At 45.1% G+C, this 20987-nt stretch overlaps 1 protein-coding gene across 1 annotated transcript in view; it reads left to right on the top strand.

The window, feature by feature from the left end:
* Nucleotides 1-1028: 1028 nt before the first annotated feature.
* Nucleotides 1029-20987, top strand: part of LOC110499460 (cystic fibrosis transmembrane conductance regulator) — an 81188-nt gene continuing 61229 nt past the window's right edge. The window contains exons 1-7 of the mRNA XM_036958645.2: nt 1029-1557; nt 2679-2789; nt 5207-5318; nt 6199-6414; nt 6663-6752; nt 19612-19775; nt 20207-20332. Coding sequence (XP_036814540.1) covers nt 1505-1557; nt 2679-2789; nt 5207-5318; nt 6199-6414; nt 6663-6752; nt 19612-19775; nt 20207-20332 — 872 coding nt within the window. The 5' untranslated portion in view covers nt 1029-1504. The remainder of the gene's footprint in view (nt 1558-2678; nt 2790-5206; nt 5319-6198; nt 6415-6662; nt 6753-19611; nt 19776-20206; nt 20333-20987) is intronic.

Raw genomic sequence — 20987 nt, 5'->3', positions numbered from 1 at the left:
GAGAGTGATGGAGTGCTGCATCAGATGACCTGGCCTTCACAATCACCTGACCTGATCCCAATTGAGATGGTTGGGATGAGTTGGACCACAGAGTGAAGGAAAAGCAGCCAACAAGTGCACAGCATATGCGGGAACTCCTTCAAGACTGTTGGAAAAGCTACTTTAAAGAGTCTAAAATATATTTTGATTTGTTTAACACTTTTTTGGTTGCTACAGAATCCATGTGTTATTTCATAGTTTTAATGTTTACACTATTATTCTATAATGTAGAAAATAGTGAAATAAAGAAAACCCCTTGAATGAGTAGGCGTGTCCAAACTTTTGGCTGGTACTGTATATAAAAACAAAATATGTTTTAAAAAAAACAATAAAATATGTTTCTTTAGAGGTTATTACACTACTACATTTTTTTTTGTCAATTTAGCTCTATTTAAACATGAAAAATAATTACATGTAACGTTACTGTACTTTTCACTCACACAATGCACTCAGGTGCTATTGGTTCCTGAAAGAAGGCCCCTCCCCCAATTGAGACATCATACCGACTTCTGGACCTCATTAGATTGTTTACAGACGTGTCATCACATATTATCATCACATATTGTCATGTGTAGGAATTTAAACAAATATAATTGGGTAGTGTGAGGGGATAAAATGTTTCCTGTTGCCGATGTGCAGTTAGAGGGTTAAAAATCAGATTTATTGAATTTTCCACATGGTCTATATTAAAGGGCACTTAGTTTAATATAACAGGCATTTAAAATTAATTTCGTGGAATGACCTACAAAAAGATTTCACCTACTTTGTCTTGAATATTCTCCAGACTAACTCTATCATCTAATCTTTTTAGACTAATGCTTGGAGCCTCAGGTGATATAACTGGATTTTCTGAAGGATCACATTAATTCTATAAAATGTATGATATCACATATCCTCTTATTGATTCAAATAATAGGTCACATAATTGCAGAAGAGGTGATTTCCCTGAAACTTGCCTGCTAAAAGTTGTACGCCGTGTAGTAGTTTATGTCTCTGCAAATTGGGTTGCCACAATATGCAAGCCGTGTCATTTTTGCAGAGGCCTGTCAGTATGGAAATGACGCGCTCGGGATCTTTGGCGAGACCATAAATTATTCTCTTGCTAACCACGGTGTTCTCATTGTTAGGATCAAGGAAAGGACAAGACAGCCCATTTGCTGCGGTCAGTTTTGTGCGCTCCGCAGTGTGTGAGAACAGTGAATGCTGATCTGAAAAGTCGGATAGTGCGATAGTGGGTTGGATAGTGGTCGCAACTCCGGGTTGGGAAGAGACAATTTCACAACAGTGACATCACCGCTGATCTGCGCATTTAGGCTACAATCCGCACAAGGTGGGACAGTCAGAAAATCACAAGCGCTGGGTCATCCTCGAGAAAAAGGGAAGCAGAGGGACACAAATGTGAGCGACACAGCGAGGTGCAGTGATTTCACAGGTGCAGTGAAATCAAACTGGCGGTTCTCTTAGGATGCAGAAGTCACCGGTGGAAGATGCAAACTTCCTCTCCAAATATTTCTTCTGGTAAGGAATTATATGTTTTCTTCATCTATGTGCCGGCTGATTTGACGCGTAAATAAACCATGGAATGATTTTCTAGACGTGTTTGCTAGATTTGGAGAGCGCACTGTTGTTGAACGGGGACCAGGTCAGGTCAAGGTAGGTCCCAGGGATCTTATTTATTATTTTATAGATGTTTCAATGGTCACTTTTAGGGCAACTATGCACCATAGACAGTTTCTGTGTCCTGTTTTGCTCTGAGAGGAAATTCCAGCAGCCCTTTTGCGCTCCAGTGCGTCACGTGTCGATTGTCCTCCAACTTTCATAATGATTATCTTTGTATGAAATGTGTAATTGATACTAAACATCCTTCGTTATTTTTCAGGCGCGTAAAAGACTTCTACATTGTCATCTTGTAGTCTACAATAGGCCTACTCACCACACGCTTCCTGCCATTAGAAAATCCCATGTCATCCCAAAACTCATTATAATGCACATAGCCTACTCAGGATTGCCTATATATTTTTTTTAAACAAATAGATATTCAGCTATCATTTAACTATCTATATAGCTATCTAAGATGTAGTAGGCCTAATTCTCCAGCTACATACACTCTGCTATTTGCTTGCTGTTTGATTTTGTCACCCTATAGATACGACTGGGCGTTTGCTTAATTAATTTATACATTTATTGATTTGGCCGATCTGTGGTCAACTTCGGAGGACATTGACCTATGTAGGTACCCCAGAAGTAGGCTATATTCTATACACGCTGTATAGCCAACTCACTTGTTGTGAGTTTTCCACTGTGCAAAAACTGGTTGAATCAACGTTGTTTACATGTCATTTTAAAATCATGTTAAATCAACGTAGAAAACTGATTGGATTTGCAAAAAGTCCTAAACATGAGGGAATTTGGTATTTTTTTCATCCAACTGTTAACCTAAATCCAATGACATGGTGACATTTAAAAAAAATGTAATGTTGAATTAAAATGAATTAATAACTACATCAAATGTAAATCAAAACAGGACTTTAAATTATGTCTGTGCTCAGTGGGATAATGTGTTCGCTTGTGTGAGTGGATAAATGTGATAGGAGTTTGTTAACAACCTAACCTCCTATACCCATTTGGTTGTTTTGCAGGTGGACATCTCCACTGTTGAGGAAGGGCTTCAGAAAGAAGTTGGAGTTGACAGATGTTTATAAAGCACCATATTTTGATCTCGCAGACAATCTTTCTGAACGACTAGAAAGGTTTGTAGCAGCCAAAGTGCCTCACTTTATGAAAATGTAAGGCACATTGGACTCATATTAAATTGATATAACCATTTTATAACTATTATTCTTAATCTAAATCAGAATCACAGACGTGTGCGGCATTGGAAGTTACTAAATACAAAATTAGAAACCAATTGGATTACACACATGTAGGCACATACATTAGCCTACTTAGAGAACCTATTTTTACTTATGTCTTATTCATTTGATTCCAGCCATATGAATGATATAGAACACAAAATATTTTGATAGAGGATTAGCCTAATGCTATATCAATATATCAAATTGAGTGTTCCTGTTGGCATTGTTGTTGGTCCTTTCTTTGTTGTTGTCTTGTTGAGTTGTGAGAGTTGATAATTTATGTTTCTTACTGCTCTTTAAGTGTATTTACTGTAATAACCCCCCATTCATTCCACCGCCCATTCAATGATTGCGATGATTAGCTAAGGAACTGGAAATTCTAGACAGACAACCCCAACCTTAAATATGGGATGCTTTTTGGTTGGAGGTGGACAGACAAACATAAACCTTAGCGTGTCCCAAACAAACACACTGGAGACGGGATGAGTCAGGCTGGGCTTTCTTTCTCTAACGTCCTCCTCTCTCTCAATCTCACTTTCTCTCCAATCTCTCTGTCCCTTTCTCTCTCTGTCTCTCCCCTTTCCCCTCACTGTATTTGCCCTCTCCTCTCCGCTCTGTCCCCGTTATTTAAGAGCAAGTAAATGTCACACCTTTGAGAGGATTGTAGAAAGAACAAAGAAAAAAGGGAAGGATCTTAGGCCACCCGTTAAATGCCACCCGTGTTTTCGCCCCCGAAACAATGCAAACACAACCCTTATCCTGCTGCGGGGGCCCCTAATAGGTGGGGGGCAGGGGCAGCGTCACGGTAAAGGGTGCCAGCAGCCCTCTAAATGGGTGTAAAAGTCAACCTTTAAAAGGACCAGATGCCCGGAGAGTGATAAATGACCGGGTCATTTTTTAAATCTGCCAAATACTGTTGGTAGCTGCATGGGAATTTGAACTTTACATTGAATTAACAGGTTGGTATGGTCCCTCAATCTATGATGCGCGCACGTGTTCTCTTACACCCTCTTTCTCTGTCTCTCTTTCTCTCTCAATCTCTCACTGTCTCTCTCTCTTTCTCTGTCTCTCTCTCTCTCTCTCTCTCTCAATCTCTCACTCTCTTTCTCTGTCTCCCTCTCTCTCAATCTCTCACTGTCTCTTTCTCTGTCTCTCTCTCTCAATCTCTCACTCTCTTTCTCTGTCTCTCTTTCTCTCTCAATCTCTCACTGTCTCTCTCACTGTCTCTCTCTCTTTCTCTGTCTCTCTCTCTCTCAATCTCTCACTCTCTTTCTCTGTCTCTCTTTCTCTCTCAATCTCTCACTGTCTCTCTCTCTTTCTCTGTCTCTCTTTCTCTCTCAATCTCTCACTGTCTCTCTCTCTTTCTCTGTCTCTCTCTCTCTCTCTCTCTCTCTCTCTCAATATCTCACTCTCTTTCTCTGTCTCCCTCTCTCAATCTCTCACGGTCTCTTTCTCTGTCTCTCTCTCTCAATCTCTCACTCTCTTTCTCTGTCTCTCTTTCTCTCTCAATCTCTCACTGTCTCTCTCTCTTTCTCTGTCTCTCAATCTCTCACTCTCTTTCTCTGTCTCTCTTTCTCTCTCAATCTCTCACTGTCTCTCTCTCTTTCTCTGTCTCTCTCTCTCTCTCTCTCAATCTCTCACTGTCTCTTTCTCTGTCTCTCTCTCTCAATCTCTCACACTTTTTCTCTGTCTCTCAATCTCTCACTGTCTCTCTCTTTCTCTGTCTCTCTCTCTCAATCTCTCACCCTCTCTCTCTCTCTCTCTCTCTCTCACTCTTTCTCTGTCTCTCTTTCTCTCTTTCTCTCTCAATCTCTCACTGTCTCTCTCGCTCTCAATCTCTCACTCTCTTTCTCTGTCTCCCTCTCTCTCAATCTCTCACTGTCTCTTTCTCTGTCTCTCTCTCTCTCAATCTCTCACCCTCTTTCTCTGTCTCTCAATCTCTCACTGTCTCTCTCTCTTTCTCTGTCTCTCTCTCTCAATCTCTCACCCTCTCTCTCTCTCTCTCTCTCTCTCTCACTCTCTCTCTGTCTCTCTTTCTCGCTCAATCTCTCTCTCTCTCTCTCTCTCTCACATTTTCACATTTTTTCATCCTCTCTGCTTTTCTCCCTCCCTCCTTGCTCTATTTTTCTCATAAATGTTGTCATCTTTTTCTCTTTCCTCTTGTTCTCCCTCATTTGTTAAGGTCTCTGCACAAATCACAAATCACCCAGGTTATACACCAGTGCCCTGAACAATGTGCCCCTACTTTACTTTTACTGTTAGCTGTGTTTTTTAACAGTTTCTAACTCCTCTGGTCTGTGTTCTTGGTGTAGAGAATGGGACCGAGAAGTGGCATCGGCCAAGAAGAAGCCTCGGCTCTTGCGGGCACTCTCCCGTTGTTTCCTCTGGCCTTTTGTGTTCTACGGAATCCTGCTGTACTTTGGGGTGAGTCCATCTCTCCGCATAAAGCACAGTTGGCCAACGGTTACCTGGAGAGGCTGCAGTTTAACAGTCTAATTGATCAGGTGTGTTGGAGCTGGGCTGGAGCAAAAGCCTGCACACATTGTGGGCACCGGAGTTGGCCACGTTTGTCAAAAAGGCCTCCATACTTTATTAGTACGATACCAGATGATGAATCACTTTGTATTTCAAATGTAGGTCACTGTTTGGTTCTTATTATAGTGTTATTTCACCCAGCACCTAAATATACTGTGATACGCACATGACAATATCTCACATATGAGAACATGTCATGTATTGTGACAGCAGACGTGTTATACCATTGCTAGGGTTGTGTGTGTGATCAATTCCATTTAAATTCAGGAGGGAAATGGACATTTCCAATTAAAGAATGAAAAAAAAGCACCCATTTATTGTCAATGAGGAGTTGACAAGGAGTTCAAATTCACTTCCTAAATTGATGGAGAGAGTTGGAACTGGAATGGAACTGACCTCAACCCAACCCAGGCTGGCTGTTAGCCTGTTCTGTCCTGTACGTGTGTGTTACTTACTAGTGACTTAGTGGCATGACCAGAGTATGGAGAAGATGCATGTGTCACTGCAGTGTGAGTATCCCAGTGTCCCTGGCTCGGAGAGGAAGCTGACGTCAGTAGCAGGTCTTGCGTAACCTAGTGGTGTGGGGTGTTCCCCGTGGAACCTTCTAGGAATGCCCATCAGTTCAGTTCAGAGTTGATTGGAAATAAGACTAGAGGTACATAGTTAAGACAATGATATCAAGCTGCCACTAAATTGTATTTTGTGGGATATATTCTGAACTCTTTACATCAATGTCTCTGGATGTTTTTTTTTCTCTCTTTTCTTACAGGAGGCGTCGAAGACAGTGCAGCCCCAGCTCCTGGGTCGTATAATCGGCTCGTTTGACCCCATCCATGCCCCTGAGCGGGAGCAGGGTTACTACCTAGCCCTGGGTCTCTGTCTTCTCTTCACTGCTCGCTTCCTGCTCCTGCAGCCAGCCATCTTTGGACTGCACCACCTGGGCATGCAGATTCGCATCGCTCTCTTCAGCCTCATTTATAAGAAGGTGTGGGGGGAGGTGGTGTGTGTGTTTGTGTGGGCAGGGTGTGGGTGAGTGTGTATGGGCACATCTTTGGCATGCCACCACCTTGGCAGGCATGAAGATCTACATTGCCCTCTTCAGTGTAGCCAGACTCTTGTGTGAGTGTCGGGCTGTGTGGCTGCAACACCCTCTTAGTGTCACACTGCAGCCTCTCCTGCTACAGCTTTTTAACCCTTTGTGTCTGTCCTAACCCCTGACCTTTGACACCTCAGACTCTCAAGCTGTCCAGCCGGGTCCTGGACAAGATCAGCACAGGTCAGCTGGTTAGCCTGATGTCAGCCCACCTCAACAAGCTGGATGAGGTAAGAACCACCCAACTCATCTGCTATACTAACCCTAAACTCAACCTCAATAATCTTGATGAGAAGTAAGGACCCAAGTAATCTACTTATTAACTGTCAGTTTACCAGTTTAGTCGACTGAGAATGCATTCTCCTCTATAACAATGATCAAGAAGAGCATTGTCTTATGTCAGAAAGCGTGATTTTCTTCACCGTTGCATAAGAGTGACGAAACGTGTCAGAAGACAATGGGGGAAGAGTTTTAGTGGTGAAAAATGGGGGATTTGAATGAGCCAGTTAGTTAGGGGATAGTTAGGTGGCCATGGTGGTGTGAGGGGACCAGGCTGAAGGGACCAGGTTGAAGGGACCAGGTTGAAGAGGCCAGGCTGAAGGGGCCAGGCTGAAGGGGCCAGGCTGAAGGGGCCAGGCTGAAGGGGCCAGGCTGAAGGGGCCAGGCTGAAGGGGCCAGGTTGAAGGGGCCAGGTTGGGCCAGTATACCGTAGTCAAGGGCAGGAGTGACATTTTGCAATCTCAACTACTTTGAATCAGTGTTGCATCGGCATCCAAACACCAAGCTATGCTTTCTACGAATTGAGACACCACAACACTAGCTGTGCTCCCTTGAATATCTCCCAATTGAACTATGTGGTAACAAAAAAACTGCAGCATGGGCCGAATCCCAGTTCGAGATACACACGCAGCCAGGCAACTCCAACCTCCCTGTAAAATCATACATCATGCAGATGTCAATGTGAGAAGGACGTAAAAAATGTGAGTCACACTCCGAGCACATTTCTCCACTCCTGTTAGGCTTGGGCATGAGCCTTATGTCAGTGCTCAGTGGTAGAAAACAAGTGAAGCCAGCCATTTGTCAAGCCAACATGGGATGAGAGGGGTGTGTAATTTAGCCGTAGCTAGGCTAGTGAAGGCTGAACGTTAGGAGTCCTAGAGCAGGGGTGTTGAATGTCAATACACTCTGCTACCTGCTCCTAGGCAATTATCACCTGGATTGGATGTGGCCTCAAACTCTCACTTGTTCCCAAGCTCTCTATTCTCCTCTCTTGTGGCTTAGCCCAAAGCTATCTCTACGAACTAGCATGAGTTTACATTGCCAAGCCCTCCAATCTAGGCTTTTTGGATAAAGGGGAAGACGGTTAACACTTCACTTGATTTCGGGCACTCTGAAACAAATCTCACATGTGAGCAGGCCAGCTAGATCGTATTGTTTTATTCAACTTCATATTCATCATCTCCAGCACCACCCCAACATCAACATGTGTGATCCACCGTCTCTTTTCAGTCTTATGTCCTACAATTGGAAATTGTGTTTTTTTACATTGGATAAAGATACAGACTCAGTTCTTCAAAATGGCGTATCATACACTGTAGTTAGAGGAAACATGAGGAAGTAATGCTGCCTTAAAAGTTGAGCAATTTATAATCCAATTTAGAAGGAAAAGGCATTCGAACGTTTAGATTTTCACACTTGCTCTACATCAATTCTTGGGAATCATACTGAATATTTAGAAAAGGAATCATTTCACCAAATTGCCAACATGGATTCTCTGAACATTATTTCACCAGGTTCCCAGATTAGCCAAACCAAAAATTGTTGTATAATAAAGATAACCTTCACATTGATCAGCTACAGTGCTGTTCTTTGTTTATGCCCATTTAGCATCATTTACACCCTCTAAAGCCTTAGACCCACCCGTCTCTTAAAGAATTCATATTGAAACACATGTGAATGTGGCCACGTGCTAAAGCAGTGAGGTAGTGTTTAAAAAATTGTAGTAGCCTACAATTAGGAAAAATGTAAAACACATAAAGGCTTAGGTAAAAAAAAAAAATATCTAGACCTAGGCCTATATAGTTAAAATGGTGCTGGAAGAAATGGCAGCAGTTTTACAGGCGCCCAACCAATTGTGCTATTATGTGGGGGTTTTTCCGCGTTATTCTTAACTTATTTTGAACATAATGTTTCTGCAACCAGATCTTACGGTAAATAAGAGGTTCTGGATATCAGGACAGCGATCACTCACCTCAGATTGGACGAAGATTTTTTTTCTACAACAAGCAGGACGCACAGGACATTCTCCAAACACCCGACAGGGCCGACATCCCCGTTATTTGCAAGAGGAAGCGACGCAGGTACAGAGGACAAAGAGCCGGATGTCTCGTGAGGACCCGCAGAAGGCGAGTGGGAAAGCTGCCGTTACCGTCAATACTACTCGCCAACATGCAATCATTGGACAATAAATTAGACGAGGTACGATCACGAATATTACCTACTAATGGGACATCAAAAACTGTAATATCCTATGTTTCACGGAATCGTGGCTGAATGATGACATGGATATTCAGCTAGCAGGATATACACTGCACCAGCAAGATAGAACAGCACACTCCGGTAAGACGAGGGGGGGCGGTCTGTGCATATTTGTAAACACAGCTGGTGCACGAAATCTAAGGAAGTCTCTAGATTTTGCTCTCCTGAAGTAGAGTATATTGTGATAAATTGCAGGCCACACTACTTGCCTAGAGAGTTTTCAGCTATACTTTTCGTGGTTGTTTATTTACCACCACAGACAGATGCTGGCACTAAGACCGCACTCAGTCAGCTGTATAAGTTAATAAGCAAACAGGAAACCGCTCACCCAGAGGCGGTGCTCCTAGTGGCCGGAGACTTTAATGCAGGGAAACGTAAATCAGTTCTACCAAATTTCTATCAGCATGTTAAATATGTAACCAGAGGGGGGAAAATTCTAGATCACCTGTACTCCACACACAGAGACGCATACAAAGCTCTCCCTCGCCCTCAATTTGGTAAATCAGACCACAATTCTACCCACCTGATTCCTGCCTACAAGCACAAATTAAAGCAGGAAGCACGGGTGACTCGGTCTATAAAAAAGTGGTCAGATGAAGCAGATGCTAAACTACAGGACTATTTTGCTATCACAGGCTGGAACATGTTCCGGGATTCTTCCGATGGCACTGAGGAGTACACCACATCAGTCACTGGCTTTATCAATAAGTGCATCGAAGACGTCGTCCCCACAGTGGCTGTACGTACATACCCCAACCAGAAGCCATGGATTACAGGCAACATTCGCACTGAGCTAAAGGGTAGAGCTGCCTCTTTCAAGGGGCGGGACTCTAACCCGGAAGCTTACAAGAAATCCTGCTATGCCCTGCGACGAACCATAAAACAGGCAAAGCGTCAATACAGGGCTAAAATTGATTCATACTACACCAGCTCCAACGCTCGTCTTATGTGGCAGGGCTTGCAAATTTTTACAGACTACAAACGGAAGCACAGCCGCGAGCTGCCCAGTGACACGAGCCTACCAGACAAGCTAAATCACTTCTATGCTCGCTTCGAGACAAGCAACACTGAGGCATGCATGAGAGCATCAGCAGTTCCGGACAACTGTGTGATCATGCTGTGTGATCATGCAGGGCCAGACGAATTACCAGGACGTGTGCTCCGGGCATGTGCTGACCAACTGGCAGGTGTCTTCACTGACATTTTCAACATGTCCCCGATTGAGTCTGTAATACCAACATGTTTCAAGCAGACCACCATAGTCTCTGTGCCCAAGGACACAAAGGCAACCTGCCTAAATGACTACAGACCCGTAGCACTCACGTCCTTAGCTATGAAGTGCTTTGAAAGGCTGGTAATCGCTCACATCAACACCATTATCCCAGAAACTAGAGACCCACTCCAATTTGCATACCACCCAAACAGATTATGCAATCTCTATTGCACTCCACACTGCCCTTTCCCACCTGGAAAAAAGGAACACTTATGTGAGAATGCTATTCATTGACTACAGCTCAGCGTTCAACATCATAGTACCCTCAAAGCTCATCACTAAGCTAAGGATCCTAAACACCTCCCTCTGCAACTGGATCCTGGACTTCCTGACGGGCCGCCCCCAGGTGGTGAGGGTAGGTAGCAACACATCTGCCACACTGAGCCTCTACACTGGAACTCCCCAGGGGTGCGTGCTCAGTCCCCTCCTGTACTCCCTGTTCACCCATGACTGCATGGCCAGGCACGACTCCAACACCATCATTAAGTTTGCAGATGACACAACAGTGGTAGGCCTGATCACTGACAACAACGATACAGCCTATAGGGAGGAGGTCAGCGACCTGGCCGGGTGTTGCCAGAATAACAACATATCCCTCAACATAACCAAGACTAAGGAGATGATTGTGGACTACAGGAAAAGGAGGACCGAGCACGCCCCCATTCTCATCGGCGGGGCTGTAGTGGAGCAGGTTGAGAGCTTCAAGTTCCTTGGTGTCCACATCAAAACAAACTAGAATGGTCCAAACACACCAAGACAGTCGTGAAGAGGGCACGACAAAGCCTATTCCCCCTCAGGAAACTAAAAAGATTTGGTATGGGTCCTGAGATCCTCAAAAGGTTCGACAGCTGCAACATTTAGTTGCATCAACTCCTGGTTGATGCCGTTGCTCGGCCTCCAACCGCAAGGCACTACAGAGGGTAGTGCGTACGGCCCAGTACATCACTGCGGCTAACCTGCCTGCCATCCAGGACCTCTACACCAGGCAGTGTCAGAGGAAGGCCCTCAAAATTGTCAAAGACCCCAGCCATCCCAGTCATAGACTGTTTTCTCTACTACCGCATGGCAAGCGGTACCGGAGTGCCAAGTCTAGGACAAAATGTCTTCTCAACAGTTTTTTACCCCAAGCCATAAGACTCCTGAACTGGTAATCAAATGGCTACCCGGACTATTTGCATTGTGTGCCCCCCCAACCCCTCTTTTACGCTGCTGCTACTCTCTGTTTATCTTATATGCATAGTCACTTTAACTATACATTCATGTACATACTACCTCAATACCAGTGCTCCCGCACATTGGCTAACCGGGCTATCTGCATTATGTCCCGCCACCCTCCACCCGCCAACCCCTCTTTTACGCTACTGCTACTCTATGTTAATCTTATATGCATAGTCACTTTAACCATATCTACAAGTACAGTGCGGCAAAAAAGTATTTAGTCAGCCACCAATTGTGCAAGTTCTCCCACTTAAAAAGATGAGAGAGGCCTGTAATTTTCATAATACGTACACTTCAACTATGACGGACAAAATGAGAAAAAAAAATCCAGAAAATCACATTGTAGGATTTTTTATGAATTTATTTGCAAATTATGGTAGAAAATAAGTATTTGGTGAATAACAAAAGTTTATCTCAATACTTTGTTATATACCCTTTGTTTGCAATGACAGAGGTCAAACGTTTTCTGTAAGTCTTCACAAGGTTTCCACACACTGTTGCTGGTATTTTGGCCCATTCCCCCATTCAGATCTCCTCTAGAGCAGTGATGTTTTGGGGCTGTTGCTGGGCAACACAGACTTTCAACTCCCTCCAAAGATTTTCTATGGGGTTGAGATCTGGAGACTGGCTAGGCCACTCCAGGACCTTGAAATGCTTCTTACTTCTTCCTTCGTTGCCCGGGCGGTGTGTTTGGGATCATTGTCATGCTGAAAGACCCAGCCACGTTTCATCTTCAATGCCCTTGCTGATGGAAGGAGGTTTTCACTAAAAATCTCACGATACATGGCCCCATTCATTCTTTCCTTTACACGGATCAGTCGTCCTGGTCCCTTTGCAGAAAAACAGCCCCAAAGCATGATGTTTCCACCCCTACTGCTTCACAGTAGGTATGGTGTTCTTTGGATGCAACTCAGCATTCTTTGTCCTCCAAACACGACGAGTTGAGTTTTTACCAAAAAGTCATATTTTGGTTTCATCTGACCCAATGACTTTCTCCCAATCTTCTTCTGGATCATCCAAATGCTCTCTAGCAAACTTCAGACGGGCCTGGACATGTACTGGCTTAAGCAGGGGGACACGTCTGGCACTGCAGGATTTGAGTCCCTGGCGGTGTAGTGTGTTACTGATGGTAGGCTTTGTTACTTTGGTCCCAGCAGGTCATTTACTAGGTCCCCCTAGTGTGTGGTTCTGGAATTTTTGCTCACCGTTCTTGTGATAATTTTGACCCCACGGGGTGAGATCTTGCGTCGAGGGAGATTATCAGTGGTCTTGTATGTCTTCCATTTCCTAATAATTGCTCCCACAAAGGATTTCTTCAAACCAAGCTGCTTACCTATTGCAGATTCAGTCTTCCCAGCCTGGTGCAGGTCTACAATTTTGTTTCTGGTGTCCTTTGACAGCTCTTTGGTCTTGGCCATAGTGGAGTTTGGAGTGTGACTGTTTGAGGTTGTGGACAGGTGTCTTTTATACTGATAACAAGTTCAATCAGGTGCCAAAAATACAGGTAACGAGTGGAGGACAGAGGAGCCTCTTAAAGAAGAAGTTACAGGTCTGTGAGTGTCACGATTTTCTTTATGTGAAAGAGATTCAGACCAAAATGCGGCGTGTAGATTGCTATCCATGTTTATTAAACTGAAGCAACACGAATCTAAATACAAACACTGCAAAACAATAAACGTAACGAAAACCGAAACAGCCTAATACTGGTGCATATAAACACAGAACAAGGACATCAGGACACTAAGGACAGGAACAATCACCCACAAAACCCAACACCAAACAGGCTACCTAAATATGGTTCCCAATCAGAGACCATGACAAACACCTGCCTCTGATTGAGAACCATATCAGGCCAAACATAGAACTAGACAAACTAGACATGTAACATAGAATGCCCACTCAGCTCACACCCTGACCAACCAAAACATAGAAACATACAAAGCAAAACATGGTCAGGGTGTGACAGTACCCCCCCCCCCCCCAAGGTGCGGACTCCGGCCGCAAAACCTGAACCTATTGGGGAGGGTCTGGGTGGGCATCTGTCCGCGGTGGCGGCTCTGGTGCTGGACGTGGCCCCCACTTCACCATAGTCTTAGTCCGCTTTATTGTCTGCTTCCGTGGCCTCCTAACCACGGCAACCTTTCTCAATGGACAGAGGGGCAGCTCGGGACAGAGGGGCGGCAGCTCGGGACAGAGGGGCGGCAGCTCGGGACAGAGGGGCGGCAGCTCGGGACAGAGGGGCGGCAGCTCGGACAGAGGGGCGGCAGCTCGGGGCAGAGGGGCGGCTGCTCGGGACAGAGGGGCGGCAGCTCGGGGCAGAGGGGCGGCTGCTCGGGGCAGAGGGGCGGCTGCTCGGGGCAGAGGGGCGGCTGCTCGGGGGAGAGGGGCGGAAGCTCGGGGCAGAGGGGCAGGGGCTCTGGGCAGAGTGGCAGGGGCTCTGGCGCATCTGGGCTGAGGGGCTCTGGCGCCTCTTGGCTGAGGGGCTCTGGCGCCTCTGGGCTGAGGGGCTCTGGCGCCTCTGGGCTGAGGGGCTCTGGCGCCTCTGGGCTGCGGCCCCTGGCTGACTGGCGGCACTGGCGGCCCCTGGCTGACTGGCGGCACTGGCGGCCCCTGGCTGACTGGCGGCCCCTGGCTGACTGCAGACTGGCGGCAGGTCTCCTACCTGGCTTCACCACTTGCAGACTGGCGGCACTGGCGGCTCCTTGCAGACGGGCGGCACTGGCGGCGCTGGGCAGACAGGCGGCTCAGGCGGCGCTGGGCAGACGGGCGGCTCAGGCGGCGCTGGGCAGACGGGCGGCTCAGGCGGCGCTGGGCAGACGGGCGACTCTGGCGGCGCTGGGCAGACGGGCGGCTCAGGCGGCGCTGGGCAGACGGGTGGCTCAGGCGGTGCTGGGCAGACGGGCGGCTCAGGCGGCGCTGGGCAGACGGGTGGCTCAGGCGGCGCTGGGCAGACGGGTGGCTCAGGCGGCGCTGGAGAGGAAGGCTCTGGCAGCGCTGGAGAGGAGGGAGCCCCTGTAAGGATGGGCCGGAGAGACAGCCTGGTGCGGGGGGCTGCCACCGGAGGGCTGGTGCGTGGGGGTGGTGACGGATAGACTGGGCCGTGCAGGCGCACTGGAGTTCTTGAGCACCGAGCCTGCCCAACCTTACCCGGTTGAATGGTCCCGGTCGCCCTGCCAGTGCGGCGAGGTGGAATAGCCCGCACTGGGCTATGCAGGCGAACCGGGGACACCGTGCGCAAGGCTGGTGCCATGTAAGCCGGCCTAAGGAGACACACTGGAGACCAGATGCGTAGAGCCGGTTTCATGGCACTTGGCTCGATGCCCACTCTAGCCCGGCCGATACGCAGAGCTGGAATGTACCGCACCGGCCTGTGTACCCGCACTGGGGACACCGTGCGCTCCACCGCATAACACGGTGCCTGCCCGGTCTCTCTCGCACTCCGGTAAGCACAGGAAGTTGGCGCAGGTCTCCTACCTGGCTTCACCACACTTCCTGTGTGCCTCCCCCAATAAATTTTTGGGGCTGACTCTCAGGCTTCCTTGCCAGCCGTGTTCCCTCATATCGCCGGCTCCTCTCTCCAGCTGCATCTGCTCTCCTAGCTGCCTCCACCTGTTCCCATGGAAGGCGATCCTTTCCCGCCAGGATCTCCTCCCATGTGTAGCAACCCTTGCCGTCCAATACATCGTCCCAAGACCATTCCTCTTTGCGCCGCTGTTGCTGTTGCCCGTTACCACGCCGCTTGGTCCTGTTGTGGTGGGTGATTCTGTCACGGTTTTCTTTATGTGAAAGAGAGTCAGACCAAAATGCGTCGTGTAGATTGCGATCCATGTTTATTAAACTGAAGCAACACAAATCTAAATACAAACACTACAAAACAATAAACGTAACGAAAACCGAAACAGCCTAATACTGGTGCATATAAACACAGAACAAGGAAATCAGGACAATAAGGACAGGAACAATCACCCACAAAACCCAACACCAAACAGGCTACCTAAATATGGTTCCCAAGCATTTCGCTCCACCTGCAATAACATCTGCTAAATATATGTATGTAACCAATAAAAATAGATTTGATTGGATTTGTACAGTATGTGAAAATTGCGCATTTCTATGTTTTGTAGTAAAGAAGATAGGGGAAGATAAGTGTTTCCAATGACACCATTGTGTGATTTTAACCAATTATGAGTAGGCATTACCTACTAATGTCCTACTAATTGGTTGACGATATCATTGGAAACACTTGTTTATGACAAAACATAGAAACATGCCATTTTCACATATGTTGATGTTGGGGTGGTGCTGGAGATGATGAATAACATTTTAGAAATGTCCCTTTAATGCTAAGAATCAGTTTTGAGAAACTATGTATATGAATTATGATTGAGTTATTATGCATTCAGAAAGTATTCAGACCACTTCACCTTTTCCACATTTATTTATGTTACAGCCTTATTCTAAAATTTATTAAATCTACACACAATACCCCATAATCACATAGCAAAAACAGGTTTTCAGACATTTTTTCAAATGTATAAAAAATAAAATAAAAAAAATAAATAATAAAATAAACAACTCAGACCCTTTACTCAGTACCTTTGGCAGCGATTACAGTCTCAGGTCTTCTTGGGTATGATGCTGCAAGCTTCGCACACCTGTATTTGGGGAGTTTCTCACATTTTTCTCTCCAGATCCTCTCAAGCTCTGTCAGCTTAGATGGGGAGTGTCACTGAACAGCTATTAGGTCTCTCCAGAGATGTCTGATCGGGTTCAAGTCTGGGCTCTGGCTGGGCCACTCAAGGCCATTCAGAGACTTGTCCCGAAGCCACTCCTGTGTTTTGTCTTGGCAGTGTGCTTAGGGTCATTGTTTAAGTAAGGAGGAAAGGCAATAAATAGGCCATAGTGGCGAAGTAATTACAATTTAGCAAATAACACTGGAGTGATAGATGTGCAGATGAAGATGTGCAAGTAGAAATACTGGTTTGCAAAAGAGCAGAATTTTTTTATTTTTTTATATTGGGATGAGGTAGGTAGTAGGTTGGATGGGCTATTTATAGATGGGCTGTGTACAGCTGCAGCGATCGGTAAGCTGCTCTGACAGCCAATGCTTGAAGTTAGTGAGGGAGATCTACCATAAAGGCCTGATTGGTGGAGTGCTGCAGAGATGGTTGTTCTCCTGGAAGGTTCTCCCATCTCCACAGAGGAACTCTGGAGCTCCGTCAGAGTGACCATCGGGTCCTCGGTCACCTCCCTGACCAAGGCCTTTCTCCCCCGATTGCTCAGTTTGGCCAGGCGGCCAGCTCTAGGAATAGTCTTGGTGGATCCAAACTTCTTCCATTTAATAATGATGGAGGCCACTGTGTTCTTGGGGACCTTCAATGCTGCAGAATTTTTTTGGTACCCTTCCAAGATCTGTGACTCCATACAATATTGTCTCGGAGCTCTACGGAGTTTTCCTTTGACCTCATGGCTTGGGTTTTGCTCTTACATGTACTGTCAATTGTGGGACTTTATAAAGACAGGTGTGCACCTTCCCAAATAATGTCCAATCAATTGAATTTACCACAGGTGGACTCCAATCAAGTTGTAGAAACATCACAAGGATGATAAACGGAAACAGGGTACGCCTGAGCTCAATTTCGAGACTCATAGCAAAGGGTCTGATTGACGTACTTTGTTGCGAAAAGTGCAAATCAATCCCAGAACAACAGCAAAGGACCATGTGAAGATGCTGGAGTAAACAGGTACAAAAGTTTCGATATCCACAGTAAAATGGGCACTATACCGACATAACCTGAAAGGCCGCTTAGCAAGGAAGAAGCCACTGCTCCAAAACCGCCATAAAACAGCCAGACTACGGTTTGCAACTGCACATGGGGACAAAATCATACTTTTTTGAGAAATGTCCTCTGGTCTGATGAAACAAAAATAGAACTGTTTGGCCATAATGACCATCGTTATGTTTGGAGGAAAAAGGAGTAGGCTTGCAAACCGAAGAACACCATCCCAACCGTGAAGCATGGGGGTGGCAGTATCATGTTGTGATCTACATGAAAATTATGTAGATATATTGAAGCAACATCTCAAGACATCAGTTAAGTTAAATCTTGGTCTTAAAATGGTCCTCCAAAATGACAATGACCCCAAGCATACTTCCAAAGTTGTGGCAAAAGGAAAACCCAAGGAAAACAATTTAAAAGCAATGCTACTGAATACTAATTGAGTGTATGTAAACTTTTGACCCACTGGGAATTGGACGAAAGACATAAAAACTGAAATAAATCATTCTCTCTACTATCATTCTGACATTTCACATTCTTAAAATAAAGTGGTAATCCTATCTCACCTAAAACAGGGAATTTTTACTAGGATTAAATGTCAGGAATTGTGGAAAAACTGAGTTTAAATGTATGTAAACTTCCGATTTCAACTGTACTTTCTTTGGTTTGCAAGCCTCCTCCTTTTTCCTCCAAACATAAATATGGTCATTATGACCAAACAGTTCTAATTTTGTTTCATCAGACCAGAAGTACGATCTTTGTCCACATGTGCATTTGCAAACCGTGGTCTGGCTTTTTGATGGCAGTTTTGGAGCAGTGGCTTCTTCCTTGCTGAGTGGCCTTTCAGGTTATGTCGATATAGGACTCGTTTTACTGTGGTTATAGATACTTTTGTGCCTGTTTCCTCCAGCATCTTCACAAGATCCTTTGCTGTTGTTCTGTTATTCTGGGACTTTTCACACCAAAGCACGTTCATCTCTAGGAGACAGAACGTGTCTCCTTCCTGAGCGGTATGACAGTCCCATGGTGTTTATAGTTGCGTACTATTGTTTGTACAGATGAATGTGGTACCTTCAGGTGTTTGGAAATTGCTCCCAAGGATGACCTAGACTGGTGGTCTACAATTTTTTTTCTGAGGTCTTGGCTGATTTCTTGTGATTTTACCATGATGTCCAACAAAAAGGCAGAGAGTTTGAAGATAGGCCTTGAAATACATCCACAGGTACACCTCCAATTGACTCAAATTATGTCAATTATTTATTTTATTATTTCATTATTTCATGAATATCACTAACAGCAACAGAATAAACAAAATTGTAATTACATACCGAGAGTAGAAAATAGGAGAATATTTTCTCTCACGATGTCAACTTTATTTCTCAACTTCTAATATTGAACTAATTACACTTACTGGAGATAATTACACTTACTGGAGCTAATTACACTTACTGGAGCTAATTACACTTACTGGAGATAATTACACTTACTGGAGCTAATTACACTCACTGGAGCTAAATACACTCACTGGAGTTATTCACATTCAATGAGGTATCTCACATAGGCTTAGAAAAAGCACCTGCGAATAGTTGACCAGTGTGGCAAGTGCCGCTGGCTGCTGGTGAGCTTTCCTGAATTGGACATACATTTTTGCCAACACATGGCTAACCTTTGACCAGCTTAACAGCTTCTTTTATTGAAAATGTGTTTTGGAGTTACCTTTCTAGCTAATAGGCTATATAAGAGTTTACACTTCCTCTTCCAATTATAATGTGGGGAGGTCAAAATTCTGAAAAACTATGTACCAAATCTATTAATTTTAAAATGTTGATTACTTCTCTTTGCCATTATGGGGCGGCAGGGTAGCCTAGTGGTTAGAGCATTGGACTAGTAACTGGAGGGTTGCAAGTTCAAATCCCCGAGCTGACTAGGTACAAATCTGTCGTTCTGCCCCTGAACAGGCAGTTAACCCACTGTTCCTAGGCCGTCATTGAAAATAAGAATTTGTTCTTAACTGACTTGCCTAGTTAAATAAAGGTAAAATAAAATTATCATTCACCTGATTGTAAAACAACAAAAATGTTTTTTTGCTATGGGTTGCCGATTTGCCTGGGAGGGTTGAAGACACATGGTGTAAAATATGTAAATATGTATTGTAGATTTGTCGTTACATATATATTTTTGTTGTGCTTTTGCTTGTTTGTGTGTGAGTGTGTTCTGTGTACATATACATGTTACTGCGTGTGTCTTCTCTTCATACATTCATGTGTATGTGTGTTGCAGAGTCTTGGCCTGGCCCACTTTGTGTGGATCACCCCTCTGCAGTGCATCCTGTGTGTGGGGTTGATCTGGGAGCTGATCGAGGTGAATGGTTTCTGTGCCCTGGCTGCCCTCACCCTGCTGGGCATCATACAGGCCTGCCTCTCTCAGAAGATGGGGCCTCACAGGTGGGTACTGGACTGTACAGGAGTTCACACACACACACACACACACACACACACACACACACACACACACTGTGCACTCTAGATGGGTCTGTACAGGACAGGTATCTCTGATCTCCGCCACTGATCTCATCTTACCCACATAGAACAGAACGGCATGGCCTGTGCCCCTGAGAAATGTCAACAAAGTAGGAATAACTGCCTATTCAGATGGGCACAACTTTCACTGTTCCACACAAAACTCTTTTGATCCAGAAATAAATATTGTTAATTAACATCCAAACCTATTAAGTCTTCATGTTTATGTTCTCAGCCATCTCTCTGAAGTTGAAAAGTCTCATTAATTGTATCAATATGGTGTGTGTGTGTCTTATTTTCTGTGTGTGTGTGTGTGTGTGTGTGTGTGTGTGTGTTTGGGGGGGTCCTATGATCAGGCAGAAAAGAGCAGGGTTAATCAGCAGGCGTCTGGCTCTGACCTCAGAGATCGTAGAGAACATCCACTCAGTGAAGGCCTACGGCTGGGAGGAGGTGATGGAGACCATCATCAAGAACATCAGACAGTAAGACACACAAAACACTCCATAACTATAACCTAATACTGTACATAAACAGAGACAAGTGATCTTACAAGCATTAACCACTGGGTGGTTCCTGCCCTGAATGCTGATTGGCTGACAGCCATGGTATATAAGACCGTATACCATGGGTATGACAAAACATTTATTTTTACTGCTCTAATGACTTTAGTAACCCGTTTATAATAGCAATAAGGCGTGGTTTTTGGTATATGGTATATACCTCGGCTAATGGCTGTGTCCAGGCACTCCGCGATGCGTCTTGCGTAAGTAAAAGCCCTTAGCCGTGGTATATTGGCCATACCCCCCCCCCGTGCCTTATTGCTTAAATGTTCAAGGCAACAATCCCAGAGCTATAGGGAAAGTGGTCATGCTTTGACTCTGTTGTAATACTCTGACGTGAAAAGTCATGTTAGCAACAGGAACTAAGATCTTCTTGGAACTAAAAACTGTTAGTTTGGATAGATGATCTGTGACTCTCATTAATGAGATTCCCATCAAGATAATTTTGCTTCAATTCCTTTAAATTTGACTCAAAGCTCAAAGGAAGCATTAATTGCACTCTATGATCATGACACATGACTTTCACAAACAAAGCCAATCAGAGCAACAATCCTGCATTGTGCAGTCTAGTCAATCA

Source organism: Oncorhynchus mykiss, chromosome 2, assembly GCF_057628025.1.
Source record: "Oncorhynchus mykiss isolate SJ-2025 chromosome 2, ASM5762802v1, whole genome shotgun sequence".
Taxonomy (NCBI): Eukaryota; Metazoa; Chordata; class Actinopteri; order Salmoniformes; family Salmonidae; genus Oncorhynchus; species Oncorhynchus mykiss.
The sequence above is the reverse complement of the archived record's forward strand: the minus strand, read 5'-3'. Positions and strand labels throughout refer to the sequence as shown.